At 37.8% G+C, this 18,258-nt stretch overlaps 1 protein-coding gene across 1 annotated transcript in view; it reads left to right on the plus strand.

Annotated features, from left to right (window-relative positions):
• The first annotated feature begins 5,502 nt into the window (after positions 1-5,502).
• WDR90 (WD repeat domain 90) overlaps positions 5,503-18,258 on the plus strand; it is a 52,856-nt gene continuing 40,100 nt past the window's right edge. Inside the window, exons 1-15 of the mRNA XM_051973126.1 lie at positions 5,503-5,740; positions 7,075-7,166; positions 7,366-7,542; positions 7,775-7,898; positions 8,556-8,726; positions 12,415-12,529; positions 13,231-13,295; positions 14,299-14,399; positions 14,546-14,770; positions 15,194-15,256; positions 15,684-15,752; positions 16,449-16,559; positions 16,769-16,914; positions 17,052-17,109; positions 17,519-17,637. Coding sequence (XP_051829086.1) covers positions 5,503-5,740; positions 7,075-7,166; positions 7,366-7,542; positions 7,775-7,898; positions 8,556-8,726; positions 12,415-12,529; positions 13,231-13,295; positions 14,299-14,399; positions 14,546-14,770; positions 15,194-15,256; positions 15,684-15,752; positions 16,449-16,559; positions 16,769-16,914; positions 17,052-17,109; positions 17,519-17,637 — 1,874 coding nt within the window. The remainder of the gene's footprint in view (positions 5,741-7,074; positions 7,167-7,365; positions 7,543-7,774; positions 7,899-8,555; positions 8,727-12,414; positions 12,530-13,230; positions 13,296-14,298; positions 14,400-14,545; positions 14,771-15,193; positions 15,257-15,683; positions 15,753-16,448; positions 16,560-16,768; positions 16,915-17,051; positions 17,110-17,518; positions 17,638-18,258) is intronic.

The raw sequence follows: 18,258 nt of genomic DNA on the forward strand, positions 1-18,258 counted from the left end.
TTCAACATAAATTAAACATGTGCAATTTGAAGATTAAGGAGGACTGGGAAAGCAAAAATGGAGAAACGTGAATTTAAAAGTTCATAATTCCATTTGAATTCTAGAAGTTGGCCTAGTATCTACCTCATCCTGAAGTTGTATTTGGATCCAACCTAAGCCAACTTTCTTGACTTCAAATCCTTTCTAAAATCAGATGTTCTTGACCTGATTTACCATTAACCTGGCGGGAACTTGAATAGTTAAGGCATGTTTTTGCCTACAGCTTATGTATCTCCAACTCCTAGCAAGGCAGCTGGAGGCAAAACTGTAGCAGCAAAGTTGATAAACATTGTACTTCACCCCAAATATTTATATTGTGCCCTCCTTGGATTTTACCCTCCTAGAAAAGGAAGGATCTGGAAGAACAGTCTCTCCTTCCCCTTCCAAGCAAAATTTCCCTGCCTATGTCCTACACTCTTTCCTTTCAAATGATACACCTAATCTTAGAACGTCTATATTATGGCTGTTAATATATTTATCACAGAGGACTAGCTCTTAAACTTGACCTGTCTGCCTCGGTAACAGGTCTGCTTTCCAGATGTGAAGTGTTTTTTTTTTTTAAACATAATTTTTTAGCTTTCAACATTTATAATATTTTGATATCCATTTTTCACCTCTTTTCCTCCTTCATTCCCAAGATAGCAATCTGATATTAGGTTATACATGTACAATCATATTTTAAACATTTCCACATTAATCATGTTAGGAAAGAAGAATCAGAACTAAAAGAGAAGGTCATGAGAAAGAAAAAAGCAGCAAAAAAGTGGAAATAGTACGCTTCAATCTGCATTCAGACTCCATAGTACTTTCTCTGAGTGCAGATAGCATTTTCCATCATGAGTTTTTTGGAATTGTCTCATTATTGTATTGCTAAGAAAAACAAAGTCTATCAAAGTTTATCATCCTCACAATGTTGGTATTGTGTACATTCATATATATTGTGTATTCTGCTTCAGCTCAATTCATTCTGCATTAGTTCGTATAAGTCTCTAGAATTTTCTGAAATCTGCCTGCTGATTGTTTCTTATAGAACAATATTCCATTACATTCATATGCCATAACTTGTTCAACCATTCCCCAACTGATGGGCATCTGATGTGAAGTTTTAATGAAAGACAGAGGGCTCTTCATACTTTATTTTTTAATGTTGTCCTGGCCCTGACCATTTGAAAAGGAAGGGAGGGAATATGTTGGGAGAAAAGGATTACTGATTGGAAAACATTATTAACCTATGAAAAATGGAAGGATGGTGATCCTTTCAGCTATAAATCCATGCTGGTGGGAGGAGGTGGACACCCACCAAAGAGGGCAGACTCAGAACTGGGCACAGGAACAGTAGCCTGACAGCCTACAAAACTAAACAAGTTTGTGAAGCCATCTAGTGGCTGACTTGGGTTGTGCTCTGAAAGAAGGGGCTAACTCTCAAATCAACATTTGGAGCCCAGCCTAAATGCTACAAAGTTATCTTAGAATCTCTGTGCTGGAAGAAACTTGGGAGGTCATTTGCTCCAACAAATATCTAAGCAGAAGTCCACATCATCTTCAAATGCAAATTTCTGTTTTCACAAAGTAGCCTATTTCACTGGAAGCGAGATAGTGGAAGACCTTCAACATAATAATCACAATAATAGCTAATATTTACATGACTCTTACAATGTACCAGACACTATTGAAATCTTGACATTATTACCTTATTTGACCTTTAACAACAACAATAACTTTAGGAGATAGGTGTTATTCTCATATTACAGATGAGGAAACTTGAATCCAAATCTTAAACTTTCTAAATTGATTTTATTTCTAAATGGCTAAAGTCTAACTGATACTTTCAGCAGATTACCCTTGGAAGAAACTGAATGTCCTCATTTTATGGAATTATAAGTGAAAGGATTAGGACTTCTAGGAACATCAAATTTTGGCTTCCCTTATTTAATTCTGAGACTCTCTTTACTTACCTCATGATATGGAATTACATGGAAAAGAATTTAGAGACAATTGAATCGAATCCCCCAATTGTAAAAATAAATTTAGTTTCAAAAAGAGGAAGTGGTTTGAGAGTTAATAAAGCAGCAGCCATATTAGAATTGATGTTTTCTTATTCCAAATCCAGGTATTTTCAACTGAGCATCTGCTGGCTAAATGGGATCCTTGCCCACATTTTTAAAAGCTCCTAAATCAAGGGTTGTCAATCTTTTTGTGTGTCATGGAACCAGGGGAATATGCTTTTTGGTAAAAAAAAAAAAAAAAAACAAACAAACAAACAAAAAACAGTAGGCTTAAAAATTTTTTTAAAAAAATTTTCTTTTATTTATTTTAAATACACATTGCTTTATGAATTATGTTGGGAGAGAAAAATGAGAACAGAAGGAAAAAAACATGGAAGAGGGGGAAAAGGCAGAAAGAAATGAACCTCTCATGTGTTGATTTACACTCAATTTCCATAGTTTTTTTTTTTTTCTGGATGCAGATGGCATTTTCTATCCAATCTCCACTGGGATTGCCTTGGATATAGTTTTAAATTTAATCTGCATTATTAACATTTTCTCCATCAATTCCTTAAGACTACAAAATTTTATTTTATTTTTCACTTTATTATTATAGATTTTTTAATATACAAAACATATGCATGGGGGCTTATACCCCAAAGAGATACTAAAGAAGGGAAAGGGACCTGAATGTGCCAAAATGTTTATGGCAGCCCTGTTTGTAGTGGCTAGAAGCTGGAAAATGAATGGATGCCCATCAATTGGAGAATAGTTGAGTAAATTGTGGTATATGAACATTATGGAATATTATTGTTCTGTAAGGAATGACCAGCAGGATGAATACAGAGAGGACTGGTGAGACTTACATGAATTGGTGCTAAGTGAAATGAGCAGAACCAGGAGATCATTATATACCTCAACAACAATACTGTTTGAGGATATATTCTGATGGAAGTGGATCTCTTCGATAAAGAGACCTAACTCAGTTTCAATTGATCAAGGATGGACAGAAGCAGCTACACCCAAAGAAAGAACACTGGGAAATGAATATATAAACTGCTTGCATTTTTGTTTTTCTTCCCGGGTCATTTGTACCTCTGAATCCAATTCTCCCTGTGCAACAAGAAAACTGTTTGGTTCTGCACACATATATTGTATCTAGGATATACTGTAACCTATTCAACATGTAAAGGACTGCTTGCCATCTGGGGGAGGGGGTGGAGGGAGGGAGGGGAAAAATCGGAACAGAAGTGAGTGCAAGGGATAATGCTATAAAAAATTACCCTGGCATGGGTTCTGTCAATAAAAAGTTATTTTAAAAAAACACATATGCATGGGTGATTTTTCAACATTGACCCTTACAAAAACTTGTTTCAACTTTTCCCCTTCTTCCCTCCACTCCCTCCCCTAGATGGCAAGTAGTCTAATACATGTTAAATATGTTAAAGTATATGTTAAATACAATATATGTATACATATTTATACAGTTATCTTGTTGCACATTAAAGATCAGATTTAGAAAGAAGGTAAAAATAACCTGACAAGAAAAAACAAAAATGTAAGCAAACAATAACAGAAAGAGTGGAAATGTTATGGTGTGGTCCATACTCATTTCCCAGTGTTCTTTTTCTGGGTGTAGCTGGTTCTGTTCATTACAAAGCAATTGGAACTGATTTGGATCCTGTCATTGTTGAAGAGAACCACCCCCATCAGAATTGATCATCGTATTCTCTTTGTTGTTGAAGTGTACAATGATCTCCTGGTTCTGCTCATTTTACTTAGCATCACTTCATCATGTAGGTCTCCAAGCCTCTCTATATTCATTCTGCTGGTCATTTCTTACAGAACAATAATATTCCATATGTTCATGTACCACAATTTATTCAGTCATTCTCCAACTGATGGGCATCCATTCAGTTTCCAGTTCCTTGCCACTATTAAAAGGGCTGCCACAAACATTTTTGCACATGTGGGTCCCTTTCCCTTCTTTAACATCTCTTTGGGATATAAGCCCAGTAGTAAGTAACATTGCTGGATTAAAGGGTATATGGCTACACAATTTTTAAAAGTCAAATTCTTCTTTGTAACCTTGGCCAATTTCTGAGTCATAAATGCTCATAATGAAAATTTAACAATTATTTGTAAGCTGCTACAAGCTGCTATAGCATTTTACCCCCGTATGGATCCCTTTGGTCATCTAGGGAAGCTAGGAATAATACTTTTAAATGTGTACCATTAATATGCAATATTAAAATAACATTAAAGTACAGTTATCACTGTGTGTGTGAATATATATATATATACATACATATATATATATGTATGTATGTATATGTATATACACATTAAAAAAATGTGTCATGGAACCATGACCCAAGGGACCCAAGGATAATAACTGCCACCCTAGATCAAGTGGAATGAACATCAGGCTCAGCCAGGAGAGGCAGCTAGATGTGCAATGGCTAGAGCATCAGGCCTGGAATAAGGAAAATTCATCTTCAAGAGTTTAAATTCAGCCTCAAGCATTGGCTAGCTGTGTAACCTTGGGATTAAACCCCGATTGCCTCAGCTCCCTCATCTGACGAATGAGCTGGAGAAGAAAATGGAAGACCTCGCCAGTATTGTTGCAGAGAAAACCGAAAATAGGGTAAAAGTGATAATTAAACCACAAACAAGAAGAGGTGAGTTGTGGACTCTGCTGCGCCACAAGTTGACTCAGTGACAATGAAAGCACAAAGAAATGAACACAGTATTTATTAAGCGCTTACTATTTGTGAAACACTATATTAAGTGCCGGAAATGAAAATAGAAAATAAAGTAATACAAAATTGTTGTTTGTCCTTGGTTCTCCAAGAGGGCCATGATATCAGGGAGGTGATCCCAGGACATGCAAATGAACCGGATTTAACTGAGGGAGGGTTATGCAAGGTCACCTGCCTCAGTTTCCCTTCTACAGCCATCGTAAAGTAAGGCAGGGCCTGCTCTCATTCAGTCTCTTCCACTCAGTTAAACTATTCTTTCATAAATTTAGTAAACGTGCTTTGAGATAGATGTTTTCTGAAGCTACCTTCCGGCTCGGACATAGGAGGACCCTCCACTTGGTCTGTCCATGACCTTGGCCCAGGCCTTGGATAGCGGGGCACGAAGTGCGCAGCCACGATTCTAGATTCAGGACATCACGGGAAATCGCTTCAAGGACACAAAGCCCGGGTAAACTGAGAGACGAGGGCGGAGAACAGATCAGGAAACGCGTCTCTTTTCTAGCTCCGCCCCCTTCACGCCTACGGGGCAGCCGGGAGCAAACGTAACGGAACTGTGAGAGCCTGCGTACAGCGTCGTAGTTGGTCGCTGGTTGCTGGGCAACCGCGCTGCGTGCCCGACGGACGTAAGGTTGGCGGCCGCTGCGGCTGCTGTGGCGGGAGGGTTGAGCTGCCGGAGCCCGGCGGGAACGCTGCGGGCTGCTGAGAACGCTGCGGTCATGGCCCGAGGTAGTGGAGCGGGCTGGAGGGTCCGGGGGCGGAGCGGGCGCTTGGTGGGGCGGCAGGGGGTGTTAATCTTCCGGGGTCCCCAGAGCTGGGTGGAGCCTGACCCGAAGAGCGGCGCGGCCCGGCCCGGCCCCCGGCCTGCCCTGCGGGAGCTGCGCTGCGCTGCTCTAGTCGCTCGGCCTCTGTCTCCAGTTGGCCTCGTCTCCCCGGTCTCTTTGTGCACCCCCAGAGGTCTGACAGTCCGCGGAACCTCTGGTGCTTGTCTCGAGAAAGCCTGGCGGGGGACGGGAGTTGAGGGCTGTGGGACCCTGAGCCAGGCCGTTCCGCTTACTCTCTGGACTCAGTTTTCTTCTGCATCCAGAGGGGATGACTTCCGGACTCTTAGGTGACATCATAGTTGGAATCGCTCTTAGACTCATTTGAATGCAATGGAGATTTAAAAAATCTCTCTTCTGAATGGAATACAGTGCCCTTCCCTAGGAAAGATTACAAAATTTAGAAAAATTAAAGTTTCTGATTGAGCCCGTTCTTGGATGATTATAATGCTAAATAATACATGATAAGCTCATTTGAGAGTGCAGACCAAGTGCTGAATGGTCTCTAAAAAGGATTTAGGGAGAAGTCATGACAGATTGATAAATTGGTGGAGTTTGAGTTGACCCACAGAATGTCGGTGGGTAGGAATTTTAAGGGTGTTCCAAGCAGGGAACAAGGGCGTTAAAGTTTGAAAGTGTCCCAAGGTTGTTTTTTTGTTTTTGTTTTTGTTTTGGAGGAAGGTTATAGAACGTGTAGTTCATATATTACTTGCAAAGGAGGAGAGATCATAGGGCAACTTAATTAAGTCATTGTAGACATGGAGAAAGTGAAGTTCTTGATTGACCCGTGGTCACTTAAGTTCTAATGCTTGTGAATTCTAGATCTGAATGAGTTTCACATGACAAGTGTGGTGCATGTTAGGGAGGAGCTAGGGCTTTTCATTTGGACTTTTTAGCCCATGGACCATCATGGACTAAAAAGTCCCAGGTTTGTTTTCTTCATTCAGTTTTTAGTGTACATTGTTTCCTCCTGTTAGTCTTTTTAATGCCAAAGTTCTTTTTTTTATTGATAAACGAGGGGCCATATCTTATTCATTTTCATGTCCCCACCGCATCATACAGGTCCATAAGCTTTAGTAGTTATTTAAGAAATGTTTATTGTTGGTGATGGTTGAACATTTTTGAATAGACATCCTGACTAGGTTTGTGAAATCTCCGAGATTAGATAGTAATAATTCTTTATCTCCATGATATTTTAAGGTTTGCAAAATTCTTTTTTCATAATCACTTCTTCAATTAGGGAGTGCAGGTTTTGTCATTTTATAGAAGAGAGCATAGACTTAAAAAAATGTTATTTCTTTACCTATGATCATACAGACAGTATCAGAGCAGGAATCCACACTTACACCTCCTAATTCCATGTATAGAATATTGATACTATACCACATTACTTCACTAGATCAATTATCATTTATAAAAGGGGAGCGGCTCATTCCAAGGCACTAATATTGTGTTGACTTTTCTTATCAGTATGGCAACATCCATTTCTGAATGTCTTCAAACACTTGAAAGTAGAAGAATGGAAAAGGTCTACCAAAGAGGGTGATGTGACTACTGTTATGGTAATATATTACTATCATGGTTGCTTAACCCTTGGGTACTGGGAACTCAAAGCCACCTTCCCCTCTTACTGGGAACTTCCTTGGTGCTCATCACTCATATATACTCATCGTATAGAGCTTCCCAAGTTGTTTCTTCTTTACTTTGCTGCTTGAAGTATAAACTTTTTTGTTTTTTAATCTGCCTGACATCTCTTCCTAGGATAAGACGCTGAAGGGAACAGTTTATCGTATTCGTGGTGCCATTCCTGCTGGCAATTTTATCCAGCTCCCAAAAACTAGCACCCAGTCTCTGGGATTGACAGGGCGCTACCTCTACCTACTTTTCAGACCTATTCCCATGAAGTACTTTGTTGTCCACTTGGATGTGACTACTGAGGTATGTGTGAGATACATTTTGTTATATAGTTCTCATGTCATTCAGATGAGTTAATAAGTATTTGAGCTAGATGACCACACTATGAAAATGTAAGTTGATAATGAGAAGGGACAGAAGGCAAGAATATATCCTCCAAATGCTGAAGACAATTTATTCTCTCTTTTGTGCTCACTTGAACATGTCTGTATTTACCTCCACATCTCCTGAATGGGTTACACATCTCTCTTCTCAGGATAGCCAAGTGATTCGCATCTCATTCTCCAACCTCTTTAAGGAGTTCAAGTCCACGTCTACCTGGCTTCAATTCCCTTTCATTTATGAAGAAACTACAGGGCTTTCGAAGACTTCTAAGACAGGTTGATCCAGGAGTACCCTGAATATTCATGTTTTACTAGTTTATATTTACATTGTACTTTAAAGTTTATCCAGAATTTTCTGTATAGGAAGGACAAGTATTACTATGTTCATGTCACACATGATCATGGAGATCATTCTTTGTCCAGGGTCATATGGTTAGAGAATAGCAGAGCTGGGATTCAGTTCCAGATCTACTGATTCCAGTGTTCTTTCCTCCACATCAAGAAAGAAGTCTGAGATGTCATTGTAGAAGATGGTGCTAGATTTCTTCATCAATCCTGAATAAGATAGCCTCTGAAGTGTTTCCATCTTGTTAAAGAGAAATATCTACTCAGGAATTAAATGAACTAAGTGCATTTTTGAGCAAAATTGGCTTTTTGCTAATCTGCCTGTTTGATGGTTGTTTCTGAATGATGACTTAATGAAAGAACAAGAGGAAAAAAAGGATGTGTGTTGGGAATAAGAAAGGACCTGTTTGTAAGCAGAAGAGTATGTAATATGCCATTCCACTGAGATTACATTAAGAAATGTAGCTCTTGAATTTTCTAATTCATTCATGGTCTTGATTGCTCTCTAAGAAGATGTTGCAGACTGATTGTTTATATCCCTATGAGATTCTAGTCATATATTTGACTTTGGGTATTTCTGATTTCCAGACCTTATTGGTGCAGCTCCCAGGTGTGTACGGTGGACTTGTCTTCAGCTAGATCTCCAAGTCATTCTAATGCTATATCTGAATCGACGTTACAGCCATATAAAGAGTATCAAGCTCTGTGCCAATCAGCTGGTGAAAAATATCTATACCAGTGACCTGTCTTTTGATCCAGGTGAAAAGTTGAAGCTAGGAGAGTGCCTTCTTAGGGAATTTAAATTGAATGCCTTAAATTATTTTTTTCTCATCTCTTCTACTTGCTTCTTCTCTTATCTACAAATATACTCAGATCTACTCTTATTCATTCATTTATTTTTTTTTTAATTCCAAATCTTCCCCTCTGCATTGAGAGAGCAAGAAATATGATTCCCATCATATATATGAAGTCATGCAAAATATATTTTCATATTAGCCATATGGGGGGGCGGGGCAAGAAAAATGGTGAAAAAAATATGCCTTAGTCTGCACTTAATAGTTCAATTTCATCAAATCTCTTTCTGAAAATGGATAGTATTTTTCATTATGAGTCCTTTGGAACTGTGATGGATCACAGAAATCTATCTTAAAAATAAAAAATTTAATAAATTCTGCTATTATCCTTATGTTCTGATCTACCTTTTTCATCTTATTGCCATACTTTTAGAAAGAGTAATTTATATTTGTTGGTTTCCTTTTTTTCCCACCCATTTAACTTCTTGTAATCTGATCTTCATCCTTTACATTTTGACTTGCTTTCTCCAAAATCCTTCATGAGCAAGTTAATCCTTTTATACCTCCTGAAATGATTTTCTATCCTATTCATCCTAGTAGCTTTTCCAAATCTTTTCATCCCTTTCAAACCTTCTATAGCTCCTTTTTCCTTACTCTCTCCTTACCACATTTCACTGAAAAATTCGATCCATTTGCTGAGAGCTTCCACTTCTCTCCTCATCTCTTATCTCTCAGGTGCCTTGTTCAACTTTCTTTTCCTTCACTCTTATCTTAGCTGAAGAGGTAGTTCTTGTCAGGACAGATCTCTACATGCACAAGTGATTCCATTACATTTTTCTTCTCCAGCAGTTTATTAACCCCTGCTAACTCCACTCTGTCTTTCTTCTCTCCTTGTCTTTTATAAGCTACTTTTTTTTGCCTACAAATATGCCTATCCTTCTCTCATCCTCAAAAAATCCTTCACTTGATCCATTGGTCTTCTGTAACTGACATTACAGGTCTCTCTTCTTTTTTATGTTTCAACTCCTCATGGAAGCTGTCTAAAATCAATACCTCACTCTCTTTCCTCTTTCTTGACTTTTGGCAGTCTGACTTTTGAGCTCATCATTCAACTAAAATTGCTTTCCAAAGTTATCAGTGGTGTCTCAATTGCTAAATCTAATGGTCTTTTCTCAGTCTTCATCCTTCTTGATCACTCTTCAGCCTTTGACACTGTATATCATCTTCTTCTTGATATTATTTTCTCTTTAGTTTTTTGTGACACTACTTCCTTGATTCTCATCCTGCCTATCTTGATTACTGCTTTTCAGTTCCCTTTGCTAGGTTCTCATCCAGTTCAACAAATGGTATGCTCCATAGCTCTGTTTTGACCTTCCTTTCTTTTTCTATATTATCTCACTTGTTGATCATTGGTTTTCATGACTTCCAGACTTAAATCTCCAATTGTCCTTTAAATATCTTAAACTGGATATCCAGTAGATATCTTAAATCCAACATATCCAAAACGAAACTGATTTATCTCCCCAAATTCCTCCCAGCTTTTCTATTACTATTAAGGCTATCACTCTTCCTCCAGTCACTCAGGCTCACAATCTACATGTTATTCTCAATCCTCATTCTCTCTCAATCCCTGATATCAAATCTGTTACCAAGTCCTGTAGATTTTACTCTTGTAGACTTCACTGATACTGCTACTGTTTTAGTATGGATCTTCATCCCCTATCACTTTACACCTGAATTCTTGCAGTAACCTTGTGCTTAATGTACTTGCCTCAAGTTTCCCACTCAGCTGCCAGAATGATATCCTTAAAGCTCAAATCTGATCAACTTACTCCCCCTATTTAGTAAGCTTCTTATTATCTCTAAGATAAAATCTTATTTAGCATTCAAAGTCCTTGATAACTTGGCTCCAGTTTTCTTAGACCTTACTCCCTTCTACATAATGTGCAATTCAGTGACAGTGGCCTTCTTGCTTTGACTTGTATAAGACACTCCTTGTCCTTCCTCCATTACAAAGTATTTCCACTGGCTGTTCAGCATACCTGCAGTGTTCTCCCATTGCATTTCTGCAGTTAATCTTTCTTTTTGATTTGTGTTTTGGATGTTTCTGGATCAAACCACAGAATTTATTTTCAGTGTCTTCTGTTTTCTTATATATCCAGCCTTACTTCCTTTAATGGGACTTTGTATTGTGGTCAGACTTCTTAATGGCTTCCACTTCCACTGGTGTCTGTGCTCATACATAAAGCCCACTGTGTCTTCTGTGTATAGAGGGTGCGTTCTACAAGATACTCAGGGGCAATGGCTGATATCAGCATGCTGCAAACTTTCAGAGCTCTAGAGTTGTAGAATGACTATTGTCCCCTGGATCTTTGTCAACCCCTATGTGTGTGTATCTTCTTGCCCTTGCTTCTCTGTTAGAATTCTGGTCCAGCTGCTCTCTGACAGCTTTCTTGTACCAAGTGTCTTTGTTGACTTCCAGACACAGTATTTGCTCTGCTTCTCTAGCTAGACTTCTTTCTAGTATCCTGTAGCTTCTGATTGTTCCCTCATTCAGGGCTGGGTTGGGTAATGGTAATTAGTCCCTTTGTATTTTTTTTAATTGTTATTTAGTCTGGAATTAAAAAAAAAATCATAACTGGAATACTTATGTGGGAGCTGAGTTGTTCTTCTATTCACTTTTTCCATTTTAACTGGATTATTTCTTCCTAAAACTCTACTTTATATATAACACCTGTCCCACTTACTACCTTCAGTGATTTTCTATTATTGATGAGGTTAAATCCATATTCTTTAACCTTATGTTCCAATCTCTCTATAATCTTACCTTCCTCCCAGTTAATATTCTTTTCCCCCTCTCCAAGAGCTACCTTTTATTTATTTATCTATATATGTTATTTCTCCTTCATCTCAACCAACAAGTATGTTCCTTGAGGGATATGGATGTATATGTGTGTGTGTATATGTATATAGAAAGAGAGAGAGAGAGACACTAGTCTATATATCTATATTTAATGTTTCTGATTGAACTGAATTATGTCTTGCTACTTGTATTTTCTCATGTATCTCTGCTGTATGAACCTTAATTCCAGCTGAACATATCTATAGGTTGTTCCCTGAATATACCATACTCTTTCTTATGTCTCCCATTCGCTAAACCTTACTCTTATTTAAATCCCCAACTATCCGTATTTACAATGATTGCTTTCCACTCTGAACTGTAATGTGTGAGCCACTCAGTTGGTACATCACAGATATGCTTCTGTTTCTGAATTTATTTTTAATGTATTCTGATTCTTCAGTTAGATGTAAACTCCTCTAGAGCAGAGATCATAGCTTATACTTTCTGTTCCTGGTTTTCAGTGCTATATATAGAAACATGATAATATCTTTCTATGTATATCTATACCATATGTATATAGTTATATTGACACTTGTCATATGCATATAATTATAGTCTGACTCTTCAGTCAGACTTACTGACATGAACCAGATCCCTACTTTAACAGAGGTAGAAATTTCTAGCTGCTAATATTCTCTTGACAGTGGGAAATTCCTAACTGACTATGGGGATAGAAAGCAGGCTGGATGTAATTGTCAGCTAGTTTGGGTAATCAGTTAGATAGATTTTCATCTTTTCTATCCATGTGTAGGTGTCACCCTCTCAGAAGTCCGACAGGCCAAACTGGCTCTCAATCCCATGCCTCGAGAAATGTCATTTCCTATTCCAAAGGGGGAGAAATGGCATGATCATTATATGTTTATCAGGTATGTATCTTACTGCTTCTGAGCATAAGCTGCTTACTGTATCAGAGAATCTTCTTATGATACTTTGTGGAAATAATGCCATTTTTATTAGTTTAGTACTTTCTTCTCTCTTGCCTAGGGAGTATAAGAATGCATAATATGAGTAATGTACTAGAACTTGGATCCTCACATTTTTTGTTTTAAGACATTCAAAAATAAGGACCATGAAGAGTTTTTGTTCATGTGAGTTATAGCTACAGATATTTACTATGTTAGAAATTAAATTTGGCAAATCTTAGAAATAATTTAATCATTAAAAGATAATAAAATCATTACATGTCAGCATATCATTTTTAATGAAAAACCTTTTAAAACAAAAATTAGTGAGAAGAGTGTTTTTTTTTTTTACATATTTTTGAAATCTTCTTAATATCTGGATAACAGAAGACAACTGACTTTTCATATTTGCTTTTATATTCAGTCTACTGTATTATGTCATTTTAGCTGAAATATATGAAGAAAATCCAGCCTCAAACAAATATGTAGTTAGAAAAGGGAGGAGTATCTTAATAAGCTAATGATATTTTTGATATTGTTATCAAAATAGTTTTGTCTTTGTGAATTCTCTGAAAAGATCTCAGAGACCCCAGAGGTCTATGAACTACACTTGTAAAATTGCTCTACTAGAAGAGTGTCTGTCTCTCTTTTTGTCCTTATTCAAGATTTCCTACTGATGATTCCCAAATGCTCCATGATTCAGTTCAGAGCCGTCTTCGTCATACATCAAGTAAGTAGACAGAGGTGAATGAGTTGGACATTTTGGGTGAGGCTAGCCCCATGTGTTAGAGAAACTTAGAGCAATGAGGTTATTCTGGATTTTAAGCCTTTAGAATTTCAGACTTGAAAGGACTGTGGAGATCATTTTCTAGTCTGACTTCTAACTGAAACATGAATCCTCACTTTAACTTTTCCAACAAGCAGTTATCAGACAGGGAACTGTGCCAATTCAGCTGGTAGACAGTGCTAATTTTTGGTAAGTCTTTGTGAATTTTCTTATTTTGAGTTAGTCTGCTTTATCTTTCTCTAAACCAAAGTTTCTTAAACTGTGAGTCCTTACTCACGTTAGGTTGTCCAACTGAATGTGGCAGTTGTGAGAAATTTGTCAACAGTAAAAAGTATCAAATATTTTGCTAAAATTTAATTTTTACTGTAAAAGTAAAGGAGCTCATCCATCTTGTTGGTATGTAAATTTGCTTTTATCTTTAGTGGTAAAATTGTTATGTATAACAAAGAATAGTTTTTTTTTTATTTAAATTTTATTTTATTCAATAATAACTTTGTATTGACAGAATCCATGCCAGGGTAATTTTTTACAACATTATCCCTTGCACTCGCTTATGTTTCGATTTTTTCCCTCCTTCCCTCCACCCCCCCCCCCCCCCCAAGATGGCAAGCAGTCCTATAAATGTTAAATATGTAAAGAATAGTTTTAAAATAAATTTGTTTATGGTTTATTATCTGTAAATGCTTGATTTGTATACCTATTTTCTGTACCTATATACCCAAGGTCACATAAAAATTTCTTAGGCACAAAAAAGGAATTGTGAGTGAAAAAAATTTGAGAAGCCCTGCTCTAGGCAAACCAGCAGTGGTGCCTATATAATATCTTAGGCTGTCAGGTAATCCATAACAATAATAATAAATAACAATAATAAAGTAAAGAATAAGTCTTTTCTAACTAACTCTTAGTGCTGAAATCAGTTACTACAGCTTTTGCTTTCCTGCCTTAGAATCTCAGGAGCCTGTCCAACAGTTTCTGCGACCGGTGACTGACAGCAGAGCCATTCAAGATAGAGTGTCACTCATCCAGCAGATAACCAGCCCCATGTCTGTAAGTATCAGCTTTCTTTACCCTCTTTTTTGTACTTAGTCTCCAAAACAGTTATAATTTTCTCTTCTGATTTTGTTGAGTCTAGGAATCTGTGAGAACGATAGGATCAGATCATTGGTTAATGATTTTTTTTTTTTTTAACTTAGTGGTCACATCGGGCTAATTCAGTTCAAAAAACTATCCCTAAGATAAATTTGACCTCTGGAGACCCGGAAACCTCACACCTTGGAGATCAGAAGAGCTGCAGAAAAGGAGTTCTTGCTGGTGGAGATGCCACTGTCACATGTGCAGCAAATGACGATGGCATTGATGTATATGTTCACAAATTGGGCAAAGGGCCCACCATCCTTGAAGACCCTGGCTTAGGTGAGGTAAGCACTATGTGTAGCTTTTATCACATTTTGGCAAAATTTGAGTTCTCATCACATCACTGGGAGCAACTGGAAACCCAGTGAACCTTTTCATAGAAGAGAGTTCAGACAGTCCATTGAAGGATTCTGGTCCTTTAATAACCACTTGATAATTCATTTAACTCTTCTGAAGGTTTGTGGTTTTGGTGGCAAGATTCAGAAAGGTTTGTGGGCTAGTGGGATGATTCCATCGTCCTCAGAAGGGATCTCTGTGTTACTTTTGCTGCTACTTGTTTCTGTAGATATATGTCTTATTTGTGGGCCACCTAAATCACCTTCTCAAGTCTGATCTTTTGCTGTCATAAGATTGTTGTAGATAATGTTAATTAGCCCATTTTGCTGTAGTTCTTTTCCCATATCTCTCACTTTTACTTTGTTATGCAGATTGCAAATCCAAGGCTGACCAAATCAGAAACCATTTCTACTAAGAATTCATCTCGGCACAGAGTAAGGAAACAGCTCCTTCCCTTCGGGCTGAAGCAGTGTTTTTGTTTTTTTGGGGGGTTGGGTCCTGCTCTGAAATGAAATTGACCTTTAGAGATGTGGATGTAAATTGCACTAATATCAGCCTTTAATCTAAGTAGTAGTAAGAAGTGACATTCAGGTTCCTTCTTGGCTATGGAATCAGTTTTATCTCGCTCCTTATTAAAGAAGAATTTTTTATCTTCTGTGTCACAAGACCTTGTCATTTTCCTTCCTTCCTTTCTTATTGATTGATTGGGTGTTGTAACACATGTCTCCTGTTATTCCATGAAGGACCTACCTGAGTGGAATAGCTCTAGTTTTGTCCTGGTAGTTGTAAAGCCTTCCCTGTGGGTAAAGATGAAAATGGTATAATGTTTTAGATCTCAGTGTGTTTATTCATTTGTTTTAGTGTCTCCTGCCTGATCCGATCCTGAAGTTAAAGGGAGTTATTGGCTTTGGAGGCTGCAGTACCAAATGGGTCAGTGAACAGGTGTTGGGGTTAAATTTTAAAATATTTTTGAGAGCAAGTCAGTGTCTGAGTTCGACGTGAACCTTCTTGTAAATATCCCTTGTATCATGAAAAAGTACCTTTAATAGAAACATGTTTTCCATGTCTTCATGTGTAAAATGGAAAACATCATTTGCCTTCTCTGTGGCTATGGGAGAGTCCTGAGGGGAGGGAGAGAATTTGGAATGCAATTTTTAAAAATGAATGTTTGAAAAATTACCTTTATAATAGAAAGAAGTTCTTTGAATTAGAAACTCCTAAATTAAAACTTGATTACATCACTGAGTTAAAAACGGCCCCTTTGGAAATTAATTGACTCCTTCTATATTATTTCTTGATTTTTTTGAGACTACATTGACATAAATTCTTAGTCACATCAGAGGTGGCCTTTAGACTAAGAACTCCCATTTTGTTTAAAGAAATGTGCTGTGTATGTGTTCTTAAGAGTATTGACCAGTTTTGATTTGCATATGGTATGAGATAATGGATATTCTGGTCATATCTTGTCTGGGCTGCTGGCCTGATTTCATAATTTTGTTTAACCTGCCACTTTGGGGGAATGTCACAAGTTTGGGTGGATCATCCTATATGGGCAATTATGAAATTTCCTAATTCTGATTCTTTTGACAACCTTTTTCTTTCTTGTGTTTGATCCTTATGCTGTAGGCCTTATGGTCTAAAGATGGTTCCTATTTGGTTTATCCTTGTCATGCTGTAATTGTGGCTTTGATTGTTGAGACTGGAGAGCAGCGCTTCTTTATTGGTCACACAGATAAGGTAAGCTTAGATCCTTTCTGAAAAATTGCCTTCTTAAGATCCAGGGGATAGGGTAGAGGTAACTCCTTGCATCCTGTCATTTCTTAGGTTGTGGAGATTTAAGATAGTTTTAGCACTATTAGGATAGATAACTTCACAACTGTTTCCCTTTTCTTCCTTAAGAAGTGTTTTATGAGATGTGTTCTGCCAAAGGCTGATGTTTCCTGTAGGTTTCTTCCCTCACATTTAATGGGAACAGTACTCTGCTGGCTTCATCACAGATGGGTCTCCTGAGCATGGTACGACTTTGGAATTTTGAGACAGGAAAATGTCTGTCAATATTTAAAACTCAGATTCATTCCCTATGCTTCCTCAGGTAAGCTTCTTGGAAAAAGGGGGTTTGTGGGTTTCTTTAGTTTTTTTTCTGACTTATTCCTATTGATGTATGTGAGTTCTAAATAATCCCAAGATAGCAGATTTGATGGGATAACAGTGTGTTTTCTCCCTTTTCAGCTTTTCTCGCAGCGGGGCTGTCCTCTGTGGTGTTGGAAAGGATAGACATGGGAAGACGGTAATAGGATTTTATATTTAGTGTTGTAATTATTTTGGTGTAATGGGACTTCATGATTTACATGTTATCTTACGGTTTATGGCCATGTTATCCCTAGAGATTAATTTATAAATTAACTTTATGTAGATTAGAAACAGTATGTAAAGAAAATATCATCAGCATGGGGCTAGGGCTATCATTTGTTGGCCTCAAATTCATTTGAGGGAAGGGTCTGACTTGCCTGCCTTATTAAATGTCTTGTTTTCTCACTGGAGACTATCCAGAAATGGTCAGGTGGACCCAGTTCCATTAGTGGTGACCTCAGAAAATGAAGTTTGGCATTCCTGAGTGGTAGTAAGATGTCTTTTTCCTGAAAGCCCTGCTGTCAAATTAGCATTGTGAGGATGCTTATGCTGGTGATCTGCTACAGATGCTGGTAGTGTGGAATACAGCCTCTGTGAGCCACGGAGGGGAGGTGATGGTCCTTGCGAAGGCCCACACTGATGTGGACATCCAGGCCTTGAAGATTGCATTTTTTGATGATACCAGGTAATGAGGAAGAGAGATATTTTAGTGATGGGAAAACTAGTTTAGATGGGAAAATGGCACCATTTATTCATGAGGTTGTATTGAAAAGCTCTCAGCTCAGTTTCTTTTGCCTCCATTATAATTCCATCTCAATTATCCACTGTTGTGGAAGTCAGGAGAGAATGAAGAATTAAGTCTTTAGTTTTAGCCTTTTGCGAGAACTGCCAGATTATCTAGATTCTCTAGAGTAGGTTTCATCATCTTACAGAATTTTTTCAACTTCTGTTAGTGATATTAACAAGTAGTGTAATGAATGGTAGTCAAGGAGAAACAGAACTGTCTGTGGATCATCAGATAATATTTCCTGGTTCTATACCATGTTATAACTGACAGAGTAGCTCACAAAAATCTTGTGACATATAAGTATTATCTCCATTTTACAGATGAGCAGACTGAGGCTTAAAGAACTGAAGTGATTTACTTAGAATTATACAAGTGGCAAAGTGAGACTTTGACCCATAGGCTTTCTGATTCAAGGCCAGTTTTCTTTCTCCTTCACTGCCAATCGTGATTGAAATCTAGACTCTTCCATCAATAGCATTACCTTAGTCCATTCCTTAGGAAGCAGTGAAGTGAGAATTC

Source organism: Antechinus flavipes, chromosome 1 (genome assembly GCF_016432865.1).
Source record: "Antechinus flavipes isolate AdamAnt ecotype Samford, QLD, Australia chromosome 1, AdamAnt_v2, whole genome shotgun sequence".
NCBI classification, from domain to species: Eukaryota; Metazoa; Chordata; class Mammalia; order Dasyuromorphia; family Dasyuridae; genus Antechinus; species Antechinus flavipes.